At 48.5% G+C, this 17,744-nt stretch overlaps 4 protein-coding genes across 6 annotated transcripts; 2 read left to right on the top strand and 2 right to left on the bottom strand.

The window, feature by feature from the left end:
- The first annotated feature begins 97 nt into the window (after positions 1-97).
- On the top strand, positions 98-7,966 carry plod1a (procollagen-lysine, 2-oxoglutarate 5-dioxygenase 1a). Of its 2 annotated transcripts, none has more exons than XM_053849696.1 (19): positions 98-253; positions 1,060-1,151; positions 1,491-1,624; positions 1,881-2,044; positions 2,329-2,441; positions 2,515-2,578; positions 2,909-3,006; positions 3,312-3,413; positions 3,477-3,608; positions 3,722-3,843; positions 4,402-4,506; positions 4,698-4,823; positions 4,942-5,083; positions 5,151-5,264; positions 5,432-5,497; positions 5,941-6,045; positions 6,191-6,337; positions 6,934-7,059; positions 7,482-7,966. In XM_053849696.1, the coding sequence occupies exons 1-19, from the start codon at positions 175-177 to the stop codon at positions 7,635-7,637; spliced, it is 2,187 nt and encodes a 728-aa protein (XP_053705671.1). In that variant the 5' UTR covers positions 98-174; the 3' UTR covers positions 7,638-7,966. The 2 variants fall into 2 exon arrangements, with proteins under 2 accessions (XP_053705671.1, XP_053705672.1); XM_053849697.1 differs by lacking the exon at positions 6,934-7,059 and adding an exon at positions 6,633-6,758.
- Positions 7,870-10,492, bottom strand: tpk2 (thiamin pyrophosphokinase 2). Its single transcript, XM_053849699.1, has 8 exons — positions 9,881-10,492; positions 9,577-9,818; positions 9,322-9,385; positions 9,132-9,262; positions 8,952-9,070; positions 8,760-8,892; positions 8,601-8,697; positions 7,870-8,530 (listed from the first exon to the last, which is right to left on the bottom strand). Exons 1-8 carry the CDS (start codon positions 9,942-9,944, stop codon positions 8,484-8,486), a joined length of 897 nt encoding a protein of 298 aa, XP_053705674.1. The 5' UTR covers positions 9,945-10,492; the 3' UTR covers positions 7,870-8,483.
- Positions 10,226-14,600, top strand: gmeb2 (glucocorticoid modulatory element binding protein 2). The gene is made up of 10 exons (XM_053849698.1): positions 10,226-10,491; positions 10,790-10,925; positions 11,076-11,140; positions 11,866-11,990; positions 12,051-12,154; positions 12,447-12,604; positions 12,966-13,019; positions 13,507-13,644; positions 13,709-13,831; positions 13,896-14,600. Exons 2-10 carry the CDS (start codon positions 10,828-10,830, stop codon positions 14,444-14,446), a joined length of 1,416 nt encoding a protein of 471 aa, XP_053705673.1. The 5' UTR covers positions 10,226-10,491; positions 10,790-10,827; the 3' UTR covers positions 14,447-14,600.
- An 850-nt stretch (positions 14,601-15,450) lies between these two features.
- pdyn (prodynorphin) lies at positions 15,451-16,456 on the bottom strand. Of its 2 annotated transcripts, XM_053849701.1 has the most exons (3): positions 16,346-16,456; positions 16,157-16,269; positions 15,451-16,068 (listed from the first exon to the last, which is right to left on the bottom strand). In XM_053849701.1, the coding sequence occupies exons 2-3, from the start codon at positions 16,256-16,258 to the stop codon at positions 15,586-15,588; spliced, it is 585 nt and encodes a 194-aa protein (XP_053705676.1). In that variant the 5' UTR covers positions 16,259-16,269; positions 16,346-16,456; the 3' UTR covers positions 15,451-15,585. The 2 variants fall into 2 exon arrangements, with proteins under 2 accessions (XP_053705676.1, XP_053705675.1); XM_053849700.1 differs by having other exon boundaries at positions 16,157-16,419.
- Positions 16,457-17,744: the final 1,288 nt, after the last annotated feature.

Raw genomic sequence — 17,744 nt, 5'->3', positions numbered from 1 at the left:
TGAATTGTTTTTATGTTTAAACAGTGGTTTCAGTGTAGTTTCAAGAGGGGTGGTGAGAGGGGGGGGCGCGCCCCCCAACTCACTGGCGAGTGGGGGGCGGGTTCAGAAGAGTTGTTGGACCGAGGTTCCGCTGAGATTCGCAGCACAGTTTCTTTGCTGTCTAAATGAGCGGTCATGAAACTTGCGCTGACTGTGTTCCTCCTGTCTGCGCTCTGTCCGCGGACCAGCGGCGAAGAGGCTCAGACCGCCGCAGGTAGGTCCAGGACTCTCTGGAACTTTCAATTTGGAAACTTGCCGGCGTCAAATGTGGGACATGCAGGGCGTGAGAGGTTCCGCCGCGAAGGCGTGCGCACTCTTGTCCGGGCTGGAATCCTCCAGACGGAAAGTGGTGTTCGCTCGCGCGCCCGTTAGCCGGGGGCTAGCTTGTTTGCAGCGCTGAGATTGGTGCACATTTCTGTGTCGCTCGAGCTCAACTGCTTAAACGCCTGCCTGGTTTGGTCATAATAGTCATCGACAGCTCTCGTATTCGCAGTAAATGTGAGCATTATTGACAGTTAGGTGCCGCTGACGTGGACAGCTGCGTTCTCCGCCGGAGGGGGAGCGGAGGGGGCTCGCCGCACGTTTGTATACACAGTCCAAGTGACTTTTATTGGAGTGAAAATCTGTTCCCGCAAGAGTTAAACCGGTGTAATTTGACTTAAAAGACACCGTGTTGTGATAACGCGACTGTTAGTAACTTCGGTGTTTCCCTCAGTTAATCTGGGTGAAGTACAAACAACACAACCTATGCCTCACTTGTGTACGAGAACTCGACCTTTTAACAAGGTTTTCCTGTCTGAAACAGTTATTACAGTGTAATAACTGTCCGTAGTCGAACAAGTGTGAAGTAAATCAACATTTCATTTGCTTCTGGTTGCCACATAGTGTTTGTCAACCTGAAGGAACTTGTTTGTTTTTGTAAATTGACAACGGGTTTGTCAGTACTGTGTCAATATCAATACATGTGGGGGACAGGTGTAGCACAGATACATGTCACTGGTCTGATTCCTTTTTGTGCAGATCAGCTTCTAGTCCTGACAGTTGCAACCAAAGAGACTGATGGATTCAGGCGTTTCATGAGGACAGCCAAACACTTCAATTACACTGTCAAGGTGAGACCCACTCGCACGGGTTTAAGATGCAACATGGTTCTTTCAGAAAACAATTATTGGGAATGTTTTCAGCGATGGAAATTAGTTTGCTATGAGTTATTATTTTAAATTGAATTAGTGAAGATCAGTTAGATTGGGGAAGGAAGGCTGAGACAAGTGGAGGATTTCCCCTCCTTGCACCTGTATTCCTCTTTTATCACAGTAAGAGCTCAGGTAAATTATTTGTGTGCAGATCTACTATGTGTTGGACTCAAATGCATCTGAAAAGTTAAGGCATTTATAGTTTGAGCATAATATTATAAATCGTTGAGCTTGACATTGATTTCTGTGTGTGTTCAGGTCTTGGGTCAGGATGAGGAGTGGATGGGGGGTGACTACATGTCATCTCCAGGTGGAGGACAGAAGGTGCGACTACTTAAAGCCGCTTTGGATGAGATGAAGGATGATAACAGAATCATCCTGTTTGTGGACAGGTACCCTTTCAAACCTTCCTTTCCCACTTCACTTTCTAGAACCCCACTGAAGGAAAAAAAAGTGTTTCTAAATTCGAAATTCTCATTGTGAAATAAGGAAGGAACCTCCTTGCGTCAGCCTCTCGCTCTAATCCGAGAACAGTGGCGTCTCATAAACACAACCCTTCATTTGTTTTTAAATATATACTTGGCTTTGCACAGAGCTGAGCCACACGGAGCACTAAACTTTTCTATTCTTGCTTCTTGATTCACACAGCTACGACGTGGTTTTCGCCTCAAGTCCCAAAGAGCTGCTCAAAAAGTTCCAGCAGGCCGGACACAAAGTGGTTTTTTCGTCCGAGAGTCTGATCTGGCCAGACAGACACCTGGAGGACAAATATCCTCATGTCAAGGAGGGCAACAGGTTTCTCGGCTCAGGAGGTGAGCCTTTCTTCTCACTGACGTTTAATGGGTCTTATCAGATGCTTTGCTCAGAACAAATCTCATAGTGGGGAAAGTGGAGACAGAACAGGAACCTGTTATGGAAAAAATAGCCACGTTGTTAGGAAGTGGGAATGGCTAATGATCGGGGACAGAAACAGCAGGACTTTATTGGGCTCCAAGCTGAGGCCGTAAAACTCAAGCTATTTACTCAGCGCTTTTTTTCTGAAACACACGTCTTCTGGGGACCACAAATGATGCGTCGTTTTTACGACCCCTCTCAGGTTTCATCGGCTTGGTTGCCAACGTCAGGGAGATGGTTTCCTCTTGGACTGGAGAGGACGGCGACAGTGACCAGCTCTTCTTCACCAATATTTATATCAACCCGGAGATGAGGGTGAGTGGTGTCGATCACTGTTGCTGGGGTTGTTGTGGTCTGACCCGGTGCACCTCTAACCTTCATGTTTCAGAAATCCCTCAACATCACAGTGGACAGCAAATGCAGACTGTTCCAGAACCTTCATGGGTCGCTTGGTGAGCTGGTTTTATCTGTTGTATCTTTTTGTTTGTCCTAATACAGCAGTTGTTTAGAAGCACATGAATCAACAAATGTGGGCTGCAGCTTCCCTCGACGGGAAAGAATGTGTGAACGAACTGTGAGATCCACATGTTGCTGAATCAGGCAGGCTAACGTTTGTGTGGGACTCTCAGAGGACCCCCCCCCTTTTCATTTGCTTAACAGCTGCTTGACCCGGCTGCCCTCCTGTGTCGTCCTTTAATCCCATGCCAAGGAATGGGACAATAATCATGCATTTAAATACTGGTGAAGCTTCATATTACACCCCAACACTGTGCTTGTTTCAGATGAGGTGGTGCTGAAGTTTGAGGACGGACATGTACGAGCCAGGAACCTACTGTATGACACCTTGCCAGTCGTCATTCATGGCAATGGACCCACCAAGGTACATGCAACAGATGAGCGCACGCGATCACAACTGCACCTAGTGAAGTAGGCAAGGCAAATCTCATCGCCTTTAAAAAGATGAATCATTTTGTTGTCCTGTTGTAGGAAGTTTGCTTTCTGTAACATAAAATTTGAATTGGCTCCTACTGTTTATGAATAGAAGTTTAAGTCCAAACTTCATTCAGATTAACTAGAAGGTTTCACTGAAATTCCACTCCAACCTGAGCGATACTGGAAATGATATCATGGAATCGACTTTAAATAGAGTATTTTCATGTGTTGCTGACTCATCATTATTTTAAGCTTCAGCTCAACTATCTGGCCAACTACATTCCCAACACATGGAGCTTTGAGTCGGGATGCACGGAATGTCATGAGGATCTACGCCCACTCTCAGATGTTCAGGTGCGTCCACAGCATCCGTTTGCATCCTCTCAGAACTAACGTATGCTTTCTGCCCTCCAACAGGAAAGTGAGTACCCTCTGGTTTGGATTGGAGTCTTCATCCAGCAGCCCACTCCCTTTGTCACCGTCTTTTTTGAGCGTCTCCTGAAGCTGCAGTATCCCAAAGAGCGACTCAAGCTTTTCATTTATAACAAGGTGACGGTGATGAATTCAGTTTGAAACAGCGCTGCTTTACAGTTCAGGAACATTTTCAGACCAAGGGGTTCAGTCTGACTCTGAAACTTGATCTGTTCATTTGGTGTCTGCAGGAAGTTCATCATGAGCCAGCGGTGGCTTCTTTCCTGCAAGATCATGGAGGTCTTTATAAGGAGGTGAAGCTGACTGGGCCGGAAAGTCAGTTAGACGAGGCTTCATCTCGTAACCTGGGCTTGTGAGTAACCTGGAGTTTTTTTCTGGGACCGCCTGGTCTATTGCCAGTACATCCGGAGGTCCAGCAGGGGGCGTAGAATAACGTAGAATATTGTTCGACTGTTCCACCTGTTGAAGGCGGTGAGACTGTCGGAGAGTGTATGATGAGGATTTGGATTAAACTATAGACATAAATCTGACAATGATTTCATGAAGCTTTCTGACTTTAATATGAATTTAATTCAGAAAAACGTGATTCAAAATTGAATATTTTTCATTACAGCTTATAACCATTGTTTGTGAAAAACCTTGACTGGTTCAAGAGCGTCAAACAAACACTTAAAAAAGGCAATTAAATCAGGCAATGATTTAAGATAGATCAAATAAAAACAGAAAATATGAATTTATGCTAAAGGATCGGAAAAAAATGTTGGAAATGGTATGAGGACCTGGTGTTTGAGACCCCCTCATAATTTATGGCCTCAATTTAGAGGAGCGTCTAATGTCAGTAAATTATTCTTAAGTTTGTTTGAACTTTTTTCAAGAAGCACGATCTGAGACTGACACTGCCTTCTTCCAGTGACACGTGCAGGAAAGACCCAGACTGCGAGTACTTCTTCAACCTGGACATTGAGGTGGTGTTGAAGAACGAAAACACCATTAAAACTCTCATTGAACAAAACCTGTAAGTGACACTTTTTTTTCATCCTGATTGAAATGGTTGCGTTCCCTCTATGTGTGGGTTAAAGGACGGTTATGACTGGTCATTTAAATTCTGGTGTGAGACATGAGAGATGTTGTTGGGTTAGTCACTGGTCAAATGTCATCAACTTTATTGGTTTGTTGAAAAAAAAAACTGATTTCAATCTTCCTCAGTCCCATCGTGGCTCCACTGATCACTCGGACTGGTCGTCTCTGGAGTAACTTTTGGGGGGCTCTCAGCCCTGAGGGCTTCTACGCCAGGTCTGAAGACTATGTCGACATCGTCCAAGGTCGACGAGTGTGAGTTCTTCTTTGGCCATGGACCTGATTCTTTCCACCTGTGGACGACACAAAAGCCAAGCTCCAATGATTTGCTCCAAGGTTTGCTGCTGCTGATGTCAACATATCTGTATTTTAGGAGCGTATGGAATGTTCCATATGTGTCCAGCGTCTACCTGATGAAGGCACACCTCCTGCGATCTGAGCTCCTGGACCCTGAGCTCTTCTCCTCAAACACCCTGGACCCTGACATGGCCTTCTGTCACAATGTTCGCAGCAAGGTCAGACCTCAGCAGTTTCCTGGTTTGAAGCCGTCACGTTTCATACATCTTTTCACCTTGTTTTTAGGGAGTCTTTATGTTTGTCACCAACATGCACAGTTTCGGCCGCATTCTCTCGACGGAAAACTACGTGACAGGGCATCTTCATAATGATTTGTGGCAGATTTTTGAGAACCCTCAGGTGAGAAAAAAATGCCTGTTTTTGAGTGGCTCAGTTTGATATCAGTACTTAATCACCCAGAAAACAGCCATTTCAAAAGTTGGTATTTTCAACGATAAGCCGCGTCATAGGGACGACACTGTTTCAGTTGCACTGTTGCACTAGCGAGCTTTGTGTTTTCCTTGCAGGACTGGGAGGATCGCTACATCCATGAGAACTACACAAGCATCGTGAAAGACAAGCTGGTTGAAACTGTGAGTGCAAACACTCAGAAAGATATGCCCTTAAAGAGACACACACAAAGTCCTGTTAGTTTTGCTGCTTCAGTGTCTCATCGTGGAGCTTTGCATTCAGTCCAGGTTTTAGTGGGTGTAAACTACACTATCTCTGAAGTATGTTTACAGTTAGTGTTGAATGTCAGCATTTTACAACATGGTCTCATCTGTATTTACAACTGATGCACTCAACAGCCAGATTTGGATGTGAACACACGTCCCTTTGTATTGAGCCCTGCAGATTCAGAATACATTTTCACCTAGATTTACCAGACAAATACAGAACTAGTTGAAGTTTTTTTGTATCCGTTGTGTTGCCTTCATGAGAGGAACATGCAAATGTGTAGTTGCATCATGAAGTTATTCCACTGAGATGTGTTTGATGTGCTGGCTCTCAAATGGAGTCTTCACCGTCTCCGCAGCCTTGCCCGGACGTGTACTGGTTCCCAGTGTTCAGTGAAGTTGCCTGCAACCACCTTGTGGAGGAGATGGAAAATTTCGGGAAATGGTCGGGTGGAGGTAATATGGTAAGTTGCTCGCCTGCTGTTGTGCATGTGGTCAAGGCTTCATGTTTACCACTTGATGTAGGGAAAGTTACTTCAGAAGCAAACTTGATGTGGCCTGTTGAAGTCCTCAGACCAGACAAAAGTGTGTGTTTGTGTTGATGACCAGGACAACAGAATCCAGGGAGGCTACGAGAACGTGCCGACCATTGACATCCACATGAACCAGATCAATTATGAGAAGGAATGGCAGCAGTTCTTGCTGGAGTACATCGCACCTCTGACGGAGAAAATGTATCCCGGCTACTACACCAAGGTGAGACCGCTTATCTTCAGGGCCACTAGGAACTGCTATTAAGCCGCCCCAAGTGCCAGGCCAGCAGAACTAATACGCAGTTATGGTTTGTGTAATAGGTGTACACACCCATCCATTATGTATCTGCTGTTTTCCACCTCGACAGAAGGAGGTGCTGTGAAGTTTTAACTGTTTAATGTGAAGCTTTCCTTGGTGGAGGTGTCCCTCTCCTGCCTGACTAGTGACAGTGCAGCTCACCTCTCAGTAGGTGTGGGATGTGAGGGAGTGTGCTGACTAACATGTGGTCTTCCATCAGTGCTCCAACCCACTGAGCTTCGTGGTGAGATACAAACCCGACGAGCAGCCGCTGCTCACTCCTCACCACGACGCCTCCACATTCACTATAAACATATCTCTCAACAGAAAAGACGTGGACTACCAGGTAAATGCGGTGAACGGGTAGCAGCTCGGAAGCGATGCAGGTGGTGTCCGGCTGTCTGTGCCTGCTCTCCTGCGCCTGATGCTCCTCTGTGGGAGTGGAACCCAGCTGAGGCTGGACACACGGGGACCCACATGAGCGCTTGCATGACTCCTCTCCTTTCTGTTTGTGTCCGCAGGCCCAGTTTGACTTGGCCTTTGTAGTTAGATATAAGCCCGACGAGCAGCCGTTTCTCCGGCCGCACCACGATGCCTCCACTTTCACTATAAACATTGCGCTCAATGAGCGCGGCACTGATTACGAGGTGAGTGTGTGGAGGACCCTCTCCAGCCGAACACGTCTGTTAGCGGACCACTTAGCTGAAGTAAGTTAGAGAGCCGCAGAGCATGGAGGGCCGGGAGGGACTTCCCTGGGTTTTGTCTGTGGCATGTGTCCAGCTGTGTTTCTGTGGCTGCCGGCGACATTCTGTCTGCGTGACTTTGCATGGGTTCAAGTCCAGTTACCGAGGAAATGAGAGGCGTCTCTCTCATTTCCCTGCATCTGAAAGGTGAACTGATGATCGACTGCCGTTTACTCATGAATGAACTCGGTAACCTTTGAAGACATCAAGAAGCAGCCTATCAGACCACAAATTTTGCCCTCAGTTGAGAGATATGGAAATAATATAGAGAGTATTTTTGTCAGGTTAGTTAGTGCTTCAGCTGAAGGTGTCGGTGTCGTCTGCAGGGCGGCGGATGTCGGTTCCTGCGCTACGACTGCTCTGTGAAATCCCCCCGAAAAGGCTGGGCCCTCATGCACCCCGGCCGTCTGACCCACTACCACGAAGGCCTGCCCACCACGGCGGGCGTCCGGTACATCGCTGTGTCCTTCGTGGACCCCTGAACATGACGGAGGAAGCCTGTCCACTTTTTCCACACTGTGCCTTCTTTTGCGCTTCAACTTGGATGGCCAGAGCGTGCGGACCCTCAGAGAGAGCATCAGTTGACTTCAGCTTCGTTCCTCATATTGAGGCAGGTGGTTGACTGAACACTTCCAGCGACACCTCTCTGGCTGTCCCACTGCTGGAGCCTTGAATCATCCCATTTGATCCATAGTCCTGACACTCCAAGCCAAAGATTGTCTTCTTTTTATTTATTTTCTGTTCAGCAGAAACAGTTTCCCGGAAGATGACGACTCATCTTCACAAAATGTAATAAAGCACAACTATTTAACACCGTTGTGTTACAGCTTTGTTTCCATCAGTTCGCCAAAAGTGAAACGTAATTATTACCAACTTTCTGCTTCCTGAAAAGTAAGTGTTTTCTAGTGTTGTTTTTAGAAAGTAATTTGTTTAAAATATCTTTCAAATCTCACTCTTACCCACGTAGGTCTGTGTTAGAACTGCCTGGCAGCTTGGATCACTTGGTGGGCAGCGTGTCCAGACCAGATGGTGAGTTTACATTCCATTAAATGTCACGGTTTTATAGGTGCACTGGCATCATCTCAGCATGATGGTCTGCTACGACACAGGGTTATTATTATATTCTGGTGGTGTTATGGTTAGACACGTACAGGACCTGAGGCTGTTACAGTTCAGATGGGCTCATCTGAAACTGAAGTTAAAAGGTTTGGTGTCACAGAAGCATTTTGAGGTAGAAGGCCCGTTTTCCTGCCACACTTGCTCAGTACATGCCTCTGCACTGGGTCTGTTACGTTTGTTTCTGGCATTTTTGTTTGCTGCTGAAGACATCACAAGGTCTGGTGCAGTCCACTGACAAACTCCTGGTAAAAGGGCTCTGCAGAAGGAAGGGAAGAGAGTGAGGAGACTCGGCGGAGACAAGGACGTCCAAGTCCACTCACACTTACCAGAGTCCGGCTCAATATACGAGTGTCTGATGAGGAAGTCCAGCACCACCAAGGCGGAGTTGGGTTTGAAGTCATCAGTGGGCAGAAGCTCTTTGACCTGAAAGCGTCGCGCCGTCATGACGACATCAAAAGTGAGAGTTGAGTGAAGAGTGAACCCACCTTTTCTATGGGCAGCAAGTAGAAGTCCTGCACCTCTCCATCACCCACTCTGGGGGTGAAGTCAGCAGGGAGTTTCAGGTCAAAGTCAAACTGGCTCTCTGCAAACACGCCTTCGCCGTCGACGTACGTGTAGCTGTGGAAAGCGAGAAGTCATTTCTTCCTTCTTCACATGATCGGAATGAAACGCCTCACCTCACAGTGCTGACGGGTCGGGCGGTCTCGGCAAGGGCTGCGGGGATACAGGCTTCCTCCTCGCACTCTTTCACCAGCGTGTGTCTGATGCCAACACCCGCAGCTAAACCGCCAGCTGCCTGTCGAGGCGTCAGTGAGTCAACTGCTGTGCACTGCACCAGTGTGAGTGTGTGCACTCACCATGTTGTCCAGGAGACCCGGGTATGTCTGCTTGGTGTGGGACCGTCGAGCCAGCCACATGCTGACCTCTCCACTCTCACTCACCGTGTATCCATTAATATGGACGCCGTAACGCTTCACTCCAAACAGACCTGGGAGAGCAAGATTTACTGTGTGTAGGCTGAATTCATGTGTGTGTGAGCGTTCACACTTGTGGCTGCTCTCTCCATCCACATGACCGGAGGGTCGCAGAACTGGGCCATCACGCTGTACTTCTGGAAAACACACAAGTAAAAGAGTCATAAAGTATGTAGAACATACTTAAAAACTAACTTACTTAAAATAAACCATGTTAACATTCAGATGAAATAATATTTAAAATACAAGAACTCAGAGGGAATTTTGTAAAAACCCAAAAAAGTGAGTGGGTGGGCTCGAAAACAATGTAAAAATATGGTACAAAGACCTCATCCCTCCACCCGGATAAACAGCCGGGGGATCCGTTGGCCCTCAGTGTCCTCAGAACCTTGTCCACCGCCTCAGAGCGCCTCTCGCTGGAGTCCAGTTGAGGACTGAGGGTGACAGCTCCACCGTGCGGCCGAGTGAAGACCTCTTGGAACTGGGTCAGCAGCGCTGCCACCGCCGGTGGAACCCATCCGACCTGCACCCCGTCCACCTCGAACCGTAGGCAGCTGGCTCGGAAGGAGTCTGTGGAGGAGTCTTCATGTCACAGTCACGCGTCCACAAGCTCCCTGCTGGTGTTCGTTTACCTTGTAGGTAAAATCCATTCATCCTGCGGAGCAGTTGCAGGACTCCCTCAGACCAGGCCGACATTGTAGTATTGAGAATACGTGTTCAAATAAACGGGAAAAAGAACTCTTATGTTCCAATTGTACCGCTCTTCTTCCCTGCTCCGTGGCCTGCACTGCCCTCTCGCGGAGGGCGAAAGTTTGCATGCATTCAACTCGTTTGAGTTCCGACCTAATATTTTCCTTAAACCATAAATGAGTTATGAGCAATGAAGGTTCGTACGCGCACATTTGACGGTTATTCTCTCACTAACAAACATAAATGAATAGTGGCTGGCAAAGCTCCCGCTCGCTAGGCGTCAGTAGTGAGCCAACTGGCGGGTTGACGGTCCGCAATTTCAACGAAAACAGTGATGTAGCTTTCAAGCTAATCCTCCAATTTAACCAAACGCGCCCATTCTTCTGATATTTGTGGTATTCTTATCACATGCGTAGGTACTTTATAATACCAGTATAGTGTCTGGATTACCAAGATGAAGGTCGGATCTATGTGACGATTGTAGAAGGGCCAAATGAAGCGCTAGCGAGCATCTTTCTCTGGCGGCTAGCATCAGCTACGAGTCTCTCAGTTGGTAAGACTTCACCAAGGGTTTTATTGTCCTCGCTTCACCCTCCACACGCTGTCGACAACTGCACGCAACACCCTAGAATGCAATTCATTCATTGCATAGATTTTTTAAAATTAAATTCCATTTTTCTGTACTTCAAAATCATAAGAAAACAGTTGACTTAACGTGTAGGTCATTGAGTTCATTGAACGTTGACGTTACAGAATAGTTAATAGTTTTGTTTATAAACAAAAAGAAATCAAACTTGAATTGTTCCCGCCATTTTAACTTGTGTTTTTCTTGGTGTCTTTATTTCCATCAGTTCATCGTTTGACATGTTCGGTGTGTGGCGACGGCCAAATGTCTGAGATCAGTGAGGTTGTCATCGTCACGGTGCCGGAGGCCGAGAGTCAAGAGAAAGCGATGCTGGTCACCACAGAGCTGGATGCTCCACCAAGGTGCGGATCATCTCTCCATCTATTTTTGTGCTGCCTAACATCTGTGCAACAGCAGGAACCAAGCAATAACACAACAGTAATAACAAGTGAAACCAGCGAAAGCAGTGTCAACAGCTTATAGGCTGAAATGTGTTTTGTGTTTCTCCTCAGGGAAGAAGACACTGAGGCTGAAGCCAGCTGCGCTGATCAACTGAATAAAGTGGAGACTGTCATCGGTACATGATCTCTAAGTTTGTCAAAGGTGTCCAATGGAAATATTATGCTGTATGATATGTTATTGGGTGGTGTCATCAGTTGTTTATGGAGCCCTGGAAGTGGCCTGCATGTGTTTTTTTTTTTTTGGATGTGACATGCATGACTTTATTTTTTTTTGCCCAAGATAATTTTATCTTGAGATAACTGTCAAATAACAAAATAATACCACATGTGGCCAAGCTATACGTATTACGCCTCCCTGGAAGCGACATACATGAGTATTTTTTTTTTTATCTCGAGATAAAAATGATCATGAGATAACTGTTATCTCAGGAGAAACAAAAATAAAGTCATGCTTGCCACTGGTATTGTTTGGAGTAGAAGTCACTTCATCAGAGTGTTAAAAGCGCACAGACTTTGCCGTCTGCAATATTCTGACTTGCAGACAGTGAATGACAATGTTGACGAACAGTTACGAAGCCATGGGAGACAGAAGTAATCGTTTTGAGATAAAAAATCTCTCGAGATAACTGTTGTCTCGCGCTTAAAAAAAGTTATGCATGTCACCTCCAAAACAATAAACACGCATGTCACTTCCAGGGCTCCGTATTCCGAGTGAAATACCGTGATAGTTTTTGTTAAATCAGCACGGGAAAGGATGCGTTTCTGGCTCCCTCCTGTGGTGCAAAAGTGTCATTGCAAACTGATGGAAAATGAAGTTGAAGATGCTTTTGTGCGTCTCCAGTGAAGGTCACGCAGGAGGAGGAAATGGACGACGAGTGCTTCTACCAGATCACCTGCGGTGACGCTAAAGCCACGCTGGTCTGGAACAAGTTCCTGTGTCCCGGGATCAACGTCAAGTGCGTCCAGGTGCGACTCCTGACCACGGAAGAAAGCGGGACACTGCTCACTGGAGGTTTCTCTCCTCAGTTCAAAGACCAGCTCATCAGTCCCAAGGAGTTTGTGTGCTTGGCTGGGAAGTCCACGCTGAAGGACTGGAAACGGGCCATCCGCCTCAACGGCACCATGCTCAGGTGGGTTGCACTGCACGGCCTCGGTGAGATTGTTGAACTGCTGGCTCCGTCCAGTGTTTGTTGGGAATTCACTCCATCCGTTTCTCCTCTAATTGGACTCACCTGGCAGACTCATGGTCCCAGGTGTTGGGGATTGATTTCAGTGACCCAAACAATCCTGGCTGATCGTCCACGAGTCCAAGTGAAGCTAAAAACGGCGATGTTTGTGACACTGCTGTTTCATTTGGAACGCGTTTAGTGTGCACTTCTTCCGTTAGCCTCAGGGTGACGCTGTTGCCCCGTTGATCCCCAGGAAGATCATGGACTCCGGTGAGCTGGACTTCTACCAACACGCCAAGCAGTGCTCCAACACCTGCCGCAGCACCAAGATCGACTTGGTCTCCACGAAGGCGCCCGGTAGCGGCGACCCGAGCTCCGAGGTGGGGGGCGGACCCCTGCCTTCCGCTGACTGTGAGTCCTGCTCTGGCAAAAGTCTTTTAAAAAGTGAATTTTTAAATGTGTTTTTGTTGTGAATATTTCCAATTTAAATGTCACAAATGATGACAGTTGGAAATACTTAAGTTGGTGAAAATTATTCACAGAAATACTCAATATTGACAATTAATTTCCCGCAAATGAGCAGGTAACCACACTCGCATTATTTTTATTTTTTTTAATTCTCCAGTACCAGCGTGCTGTGAGTGTATTGTAATGCTCGTCTCCACGCTCAGACTGGCTTCACGATGGAGCCTCTCATCTGTGGTTCTGAGGGTGCAGGAGATTCGCTCCCACAGCTGTGAAGTGTGACGTGCTGTCATTGCTGTGTTGACAGTGAACGGAGCCGAGGCGCTGGAGGAAACGTCAGAGTGGGTCACAACCATCGGAGGTAAGAGGTCAAATATTCCACCGCGGTTTTTATCAGTTCAGAATCCCACTGCTCCTCACCCATCTAAAACATCTGCTTTGAAAGAAAAGTTTTTTAAGTTACATAAATCCATACCTCATGAGAACAGCTTTTAAAGCTAGGTGCACGTTTCCATGGCGACCGGCTCTTTCCCCCAAATCATCTGTCTGAATCAAACACGCTCCGTTCACAAAGACAAGAGTTGACGTCCTCCAGTATTGATCTGCCTCTCAGTTCTTATTTATCTGGTGTTGCTCATTCAAACCCCTGGTCATCTGCCTCATATTGATCCAGGAAATAAAGAGCGGGCTGGTTTCAAGAGCGGCCGCCTGCATTAGTCCTGCTTTCATGTGCCACGCTTGATCCTGTTTGTTCTCATGCAACAAGGCCAGGCTCTCGCTCAAACTTTCACGTGGACGGTGGAACTTGTGTTTGGATTCAAGCTAGTCTGCTCTGTGACCGTCTCCAGAGGATGCGCTGGCGTTTTGGCGCAATGTGAAGGAGGCGGGGCTCCTGGAGGACGTGGTGGAAGACTTCCAGAAGGAGATCCAGGAGGTTCTGAAGGGGCTGCATGAGCGGGCGACCGACCCTCCTCTGCAGGTCAAAGGTCAGACAGCAGGCTTTAAGTTGAAGCTCACCACGCTGAAGCTCAGACGTTTGCCCCCCGACAGACGCCGTCTTGCTCAACAACGTTGTGCAGAACTTCGGGATGTTGGACCTGGTGAAGAAGGTTCTGGCGAGTCACAAAAACCAGATGGACAGGCACAGAGAGCAGTACACCCGCAGCCTGGCCGGTGAGTGGCTGCCCACTCTCGCCCCCTGTGTCCCGCCCTCTGACTGTGGCTTCTCTTCCTGCAGCTCTGGAGCAGCAGTGTGATGAGCACAGGAAGCGTGCCAAAGAGCTGAAGAGTAAATCCCAGCACCTGAACAACGTGCTCATGACCCTCACCCCGGTGCCGGCGCCACCAGCGCCCAAGCGACCCCGGATGACCCGCGCAGCCTCCGGCCCACCGGCGCTGAACTCTGGCCCGGCCCAGATTGTGCTGCCGCTCAACCAGCTGAGCGGACTTCCTCTGGGGAAGCTGCTGACGGTGGCGGGAGCTCCGGCGGGGTCCGACCTGGGCGGCTACACCCTCCTCACCTCGCCCGTCGCCGGCCCGGACCTGGCAGCCGACGGGAGCAACGTGACGGTGCTGGCCGCTCCGGGTCAGGAGGGCGCCGCGGCACCGCCGGCCTCCGCTGCCATCATTAAAATGCTCGGGCCTCAGTTCCAGCTGGTGACGCTGCCAGCAGCGCTGCAGAACCTCACCGCCACAAAGGCCCAGACTGTGGAGGAGGAGGGGGGGGAGGTAGCCGAGGAGGGGGAGACCACAGAGGCATCCGGGGAGGAGGTGTCTGAGATGAACTGACTCTGCCACCAGAACACTGTGCGCGGTTCATACGACCTTCATAGGTGACCGCTCCTGTCCTCAGGAAGGTCCTTCCCTACCCAGGTTTTATAGAAGAAGTCATGTCATGTCTCTGTGCTACTGATCTGTGATGCCACTTCTACATGGAATTAAACGAGTGGAATTTTTTTTCCACAATATGCTGCCCTGGGTGTGTTTTTTTTCAGCCAGTGTATGAATCTATTCTTTAGATGCACGGTGTTAGAACATGGTGATGAAGGAGCAGTGAAGACACCAATGTTTGTTTTTATATTATGGTGAGTGAAAAATGGTTTTCTTTAGAATTGTTTTATTAAAAAAATTGTTTTATCCATTAATATTTCAATTTCATAAAGTGTAGTGTCTAATCGAAAAAACAAGTTTTCTTTTTAAAGATAATATGCCTTTGAAATACATCTGCCTGTTGTAAAACGATGACCATAAAAACGACCATTAAAAATAATAATAAATCCGCTCACTTGCCTCCCGTTTGAGGAGTGACAATGTAGCGGAATGTAGCGCCATCTTGAGTTCGTTTGACTTTATGTTCAGACGCCGGTCTTAAAAGCACTCCCTGCGTATTTTTTAATACTGCGTGTATGTGTTGTCTCACTTTTGGAAAACTTATTTTAAAGAAAGTTCTATCGTTTCTTTTGTATTTTTTAATCAGAATATATATATTTATCATAATGCAAAACGTGTTTTCATAATGGTTACATGATAATGATGATCATAATCCAGTGATAAACACTCTAATAACTTATAATAATAATAACTAATATTCTCATAAGGAAGGGCGCACCTTTGTTTTTTACTGCTGAAATGTGATTTTTATTGAGTTCAGCCGGTGGTATTCGCTGCCAGGGCGTGACGGTTCTGCGGAGGTCGCGCTGATAAAGCCAATAAACTGTAGCAACCTCTTGCGCAGATGGTGGATTTAAAGTGAAGAAACAATGAGAGTCAGGTTTCGCTCAGGTGGTGGACCAGAAACACGCTGGCTTTATTGTGTTTTTTTCTCTGAAACAAGCATCGTTACTGACTCACACGACAGAGACACGGACACGCGGGGTTACACAGGTCAGTTGCACGTGTGGCGGCAGTTCGTTCAGCGGCCGACGGATCTATAGACTCCAGTCCTCCTCGGAGTAAAAGGGCTCCTCCAGTGAGCGCAGCGAGATCTTAAACTGCCGCCGCAGAAATCCGCCGTAGCGCTTGTCCCACTTGAGGTTGTTCAACTTGGGCCGGACCCTCCTCATGAAGCCTCCGTATCGCTTCTGCAGCCCCCCGGGCTCCTCCATCTCGCTGCTGCGCTTCGTCTTGGGGGCGAACTTGCGCAAAAAGCCGCCGTACCTTTTGACCAATTGGCGCAGCGTCCGCTCCTCCGAGTCCTCCGGCGCGTCTCTGCTCTCCAGCCTCTTCAGCAGCTCCGTGTACGGGTCGGACTCCAGCTCCGGCTTCAGCACCTCGTTCGCAGAGCCCAGCACTTGGTTCCGAGTCCTCCCGAGCTTTTTAATGAAGCCTCCGTATCGCTTAACCAGCTGCTCCTCCTCGTCCGGTGGTGCAGGAGCGTTGGAGCAGCGCTCCTCACACTCGCTGCTGCACGGCTACACACACACACACACACGCGCGCGCGTTTAGCATCAAGAGCAGCGCAACTTCCCCACGAGTTCCTCCGCGGGCTCGGGCTCTTACCAGGGGGTCGCCGCATCTCTGGCACTGTGGTGCGCACGCGGGGTGGACGGAGTGTGGCAGGCTCAGCATCAGCATCAGCACCAGGACGCACCACTCCATCATTCACCGGGTCCCTGACACACACACACACACACACACGCACTCAGGTGAGAAGTCGGGGCGGGTGAGCAGAGAGGAGCGAGGCCGCACCTGAGGAGCGCGACTCAAACTTGCAGCGCAGGAGAAAGTGGACCATGAGCGCATGAGACCTTCCTCTCCCACCGTGTCCTGCTTTATCACGGAGCTCCGGACGGTGTCACGGTGGCGCATCAATGGGAGGATCTCCACCCCCACTCCTCAGAGGAGCGCCTGGCCACGCCCACACGGTGAACATCATCATCATTATTGGTGTCGCACGAGCCCCGACACTGTTGCGATCGCCCTCCTCATCTTCGTTGTCCTCAGCCCTGTTGTTATTCCTCACTCACCATCTTCAGTATCAACCTCTTCCTCACCTTCACCATCTCCTTCATCATCGTCATAACCAAGGTCAAGGCCTTCACCACCAGCCTCATCTTCATCCTCTTTATCATCCTCCTCCTCCTCTTCGTCTTCATCCTCCTCCTCCTGCTCCTCATCCTCTTCATCATCATCATCAACGTCCTCCTCTTCTTCATCCTCCTCCTCTCAGCCTCTTCCTCATCATTGTCTTCCTCCTCTTCATCATTCTCATCTTCATCCTCATCCTCCTCTTCCTCCTCTTCCTCCTCCTCTTCGCCCTCATCATCCTCACCTTCTTCATCATCATCCTCCTCTTCCTCCTCCTCCTCTTCCACATCATCCTCACCCTCTCCACCATCAACATCCTCCTCATCATCCCCCTCCTCTTCATCCTCCTCATCCTCATTCTCATCTTCATACTCCTCTTCCTCTTCCTCCTCCTCTTCCTCCTCCTCCTCTTCCACATCATCCTCACCCTCTCCACCATCAACATCCTCCTCATCATCCTCCTCCTCTTCCTCCTCCTCCTCTTCCTCCTCCTCTTCGCCCTCATCATCCTCACCCTCTTCATCATCCTCCTCCTCTTCCTCCTCCTCCTCTTCCACATCATCCTCACCCTCTCCACCATCATCATCCTCCTCATCATCCTCCTCCTCTTCCTCCTCCTCCTCTTCCTCCTCCTCTTCGCCCTCATCATCCTCACCCTCTTCATCATCATCCTCCTCTTCCTCTTCCTCCTCATCCACATCATCCTCACCCTCTCCACCATCAACATCCTCCTCATCCTCCTCCTCCTCTTCCTCCTCCTCCTCTTCCTCCTCCTCTTCGCCCTCATCATCCTCACCCTCTTCATCATCATCCTCCTCTTCCTCCTCCTCCTCTTCCACATCATCCTCACCCTCTCCACCATCAACATCCTCCTCTTCCTCCTCCTCCTCTTCCTCCTCCTCTTCGCCCTCATCATCCTCACCCTCTTCATCATCATCCTCCTCTTCCTCTTCCTCCTCATCCACATCATCCTCACCCTCCTCATCCTCCTCCTCCTCTTCATCCTCATCATCCTCATTCTCATCCTCATCCTCATCCTCATCTTCCTCATTCTCATCCT

The sequence above is a fragment of the Synchiropus splendidus genome, chromosome 18, assembly GCF_027744825.2.
Source record: "Synchiropus splendidus isolate RoL2022-P1 chromosome 18, RoL_Sspl_1.0, whole genome shotgun sequence".
NCBI classification, from domain to species: Eukaryota; Metazoa; Chordata; class Actinopteri; order Syngnathiformes; family Callionymidae; genus Synchiropus; species Synchiropus splendidus.
The sequence above is the reverse complement of the archived record's forward strand: the minus strand, read 5'-3'. Positions and strand labels throughout refer to the sequence as shown.

What these genes read in the sequence shown, in the direction of transcription:
- gmeb2 (XM_053849698.1), top strand. Translation starts at nt 10,828, where the DNA reads ATGTCTGAGATCAGTGAGGTTGTCATCGTCACGGTGCCGGAGGCCGAG. An exon ending in TCAACGTCAAGTGCGTCCAG is followed by an intron (nt 11,991 to 12,050) that starts GTGCGACTCCTG and finishes TTCTCTCCTCAG; the next exon opens with TTCAAAGACCAGCTCATCAG. An exon ending in ACCCCTGCCTTCCGCTGACT is followed by an intron (nt 12,605 to 12,965) that starts GTGAGTCCTGCT and finishes CTGTGTTGACAG; the next exon opens with TGAACGGAGCCGAGGCGCTG.
- plod1a (XM_053849696.1), top strand. Translation starts at nt 175, where the DNA reads ATGAAACTTGCGCTGACTGTGTTCCTCCTGTCTGCGCTCTGTCCGCGG. An exon ending in ATGGCAATGGACCCACCAAG is followed by an intron (nt 3,007 to 3,311) that starts GTACATGCAACA and finishes CATTATTTTAAG; the next exon opens with CTTCAGCTCAACTATCTGGC. An exon ending in ATCGTCCAAGGTCGACGAGT is followed by an intron (nt 4,824 to 4,941) that starts GTGAGTTCTTCT and finishes TCTGTATTTTAG; the next exon opens with GAGCGTATGGAATGTTCCAT.
- pdyn (XM_053849701.1), bottom strand. Translation starts at nt 16,258, where the DNA reads ATGATGGAGTGGTGCGTCCTGGTGCTGATGCTGATGCTGAGCCTGCCA. An exon ending in AGAGATGCGGCGACCCCCTG is followed by an intron (nt 16,069 to 16,156) that starts GTAAGAGCCCGA and finishes GTGTGTGTGTAG; the next exon opens with CCGTGCAGCAGCGAGTGTGA.
- tpk2 (XM_053849699.1), bottom strand. Translation starts at nt 9,944, where the DNA reads ATGTCGGCCTGGTCTGAGGGAGTCCTGCAACTGCTCCGCAGGATGAAT. An exon ending in GATGGAGAGAGCAGCCACAA is followed by an intron (nt 9,263 to 9,321) that starts GTGTGAACGCTC and finishes TTGCTCTCCCAG; the next exon opens with GTCTGTTTGGAGTGAAGCGT. An exon ending in CGGGTCTCCTGGACAACATG is followed by an intron (nt 9,071 to 9,131) that starts GTGAGTGCACAC and finishes ACGCCTCGACAG; the next exon opens with GCAGCTGGCGGTTTAGCTGC.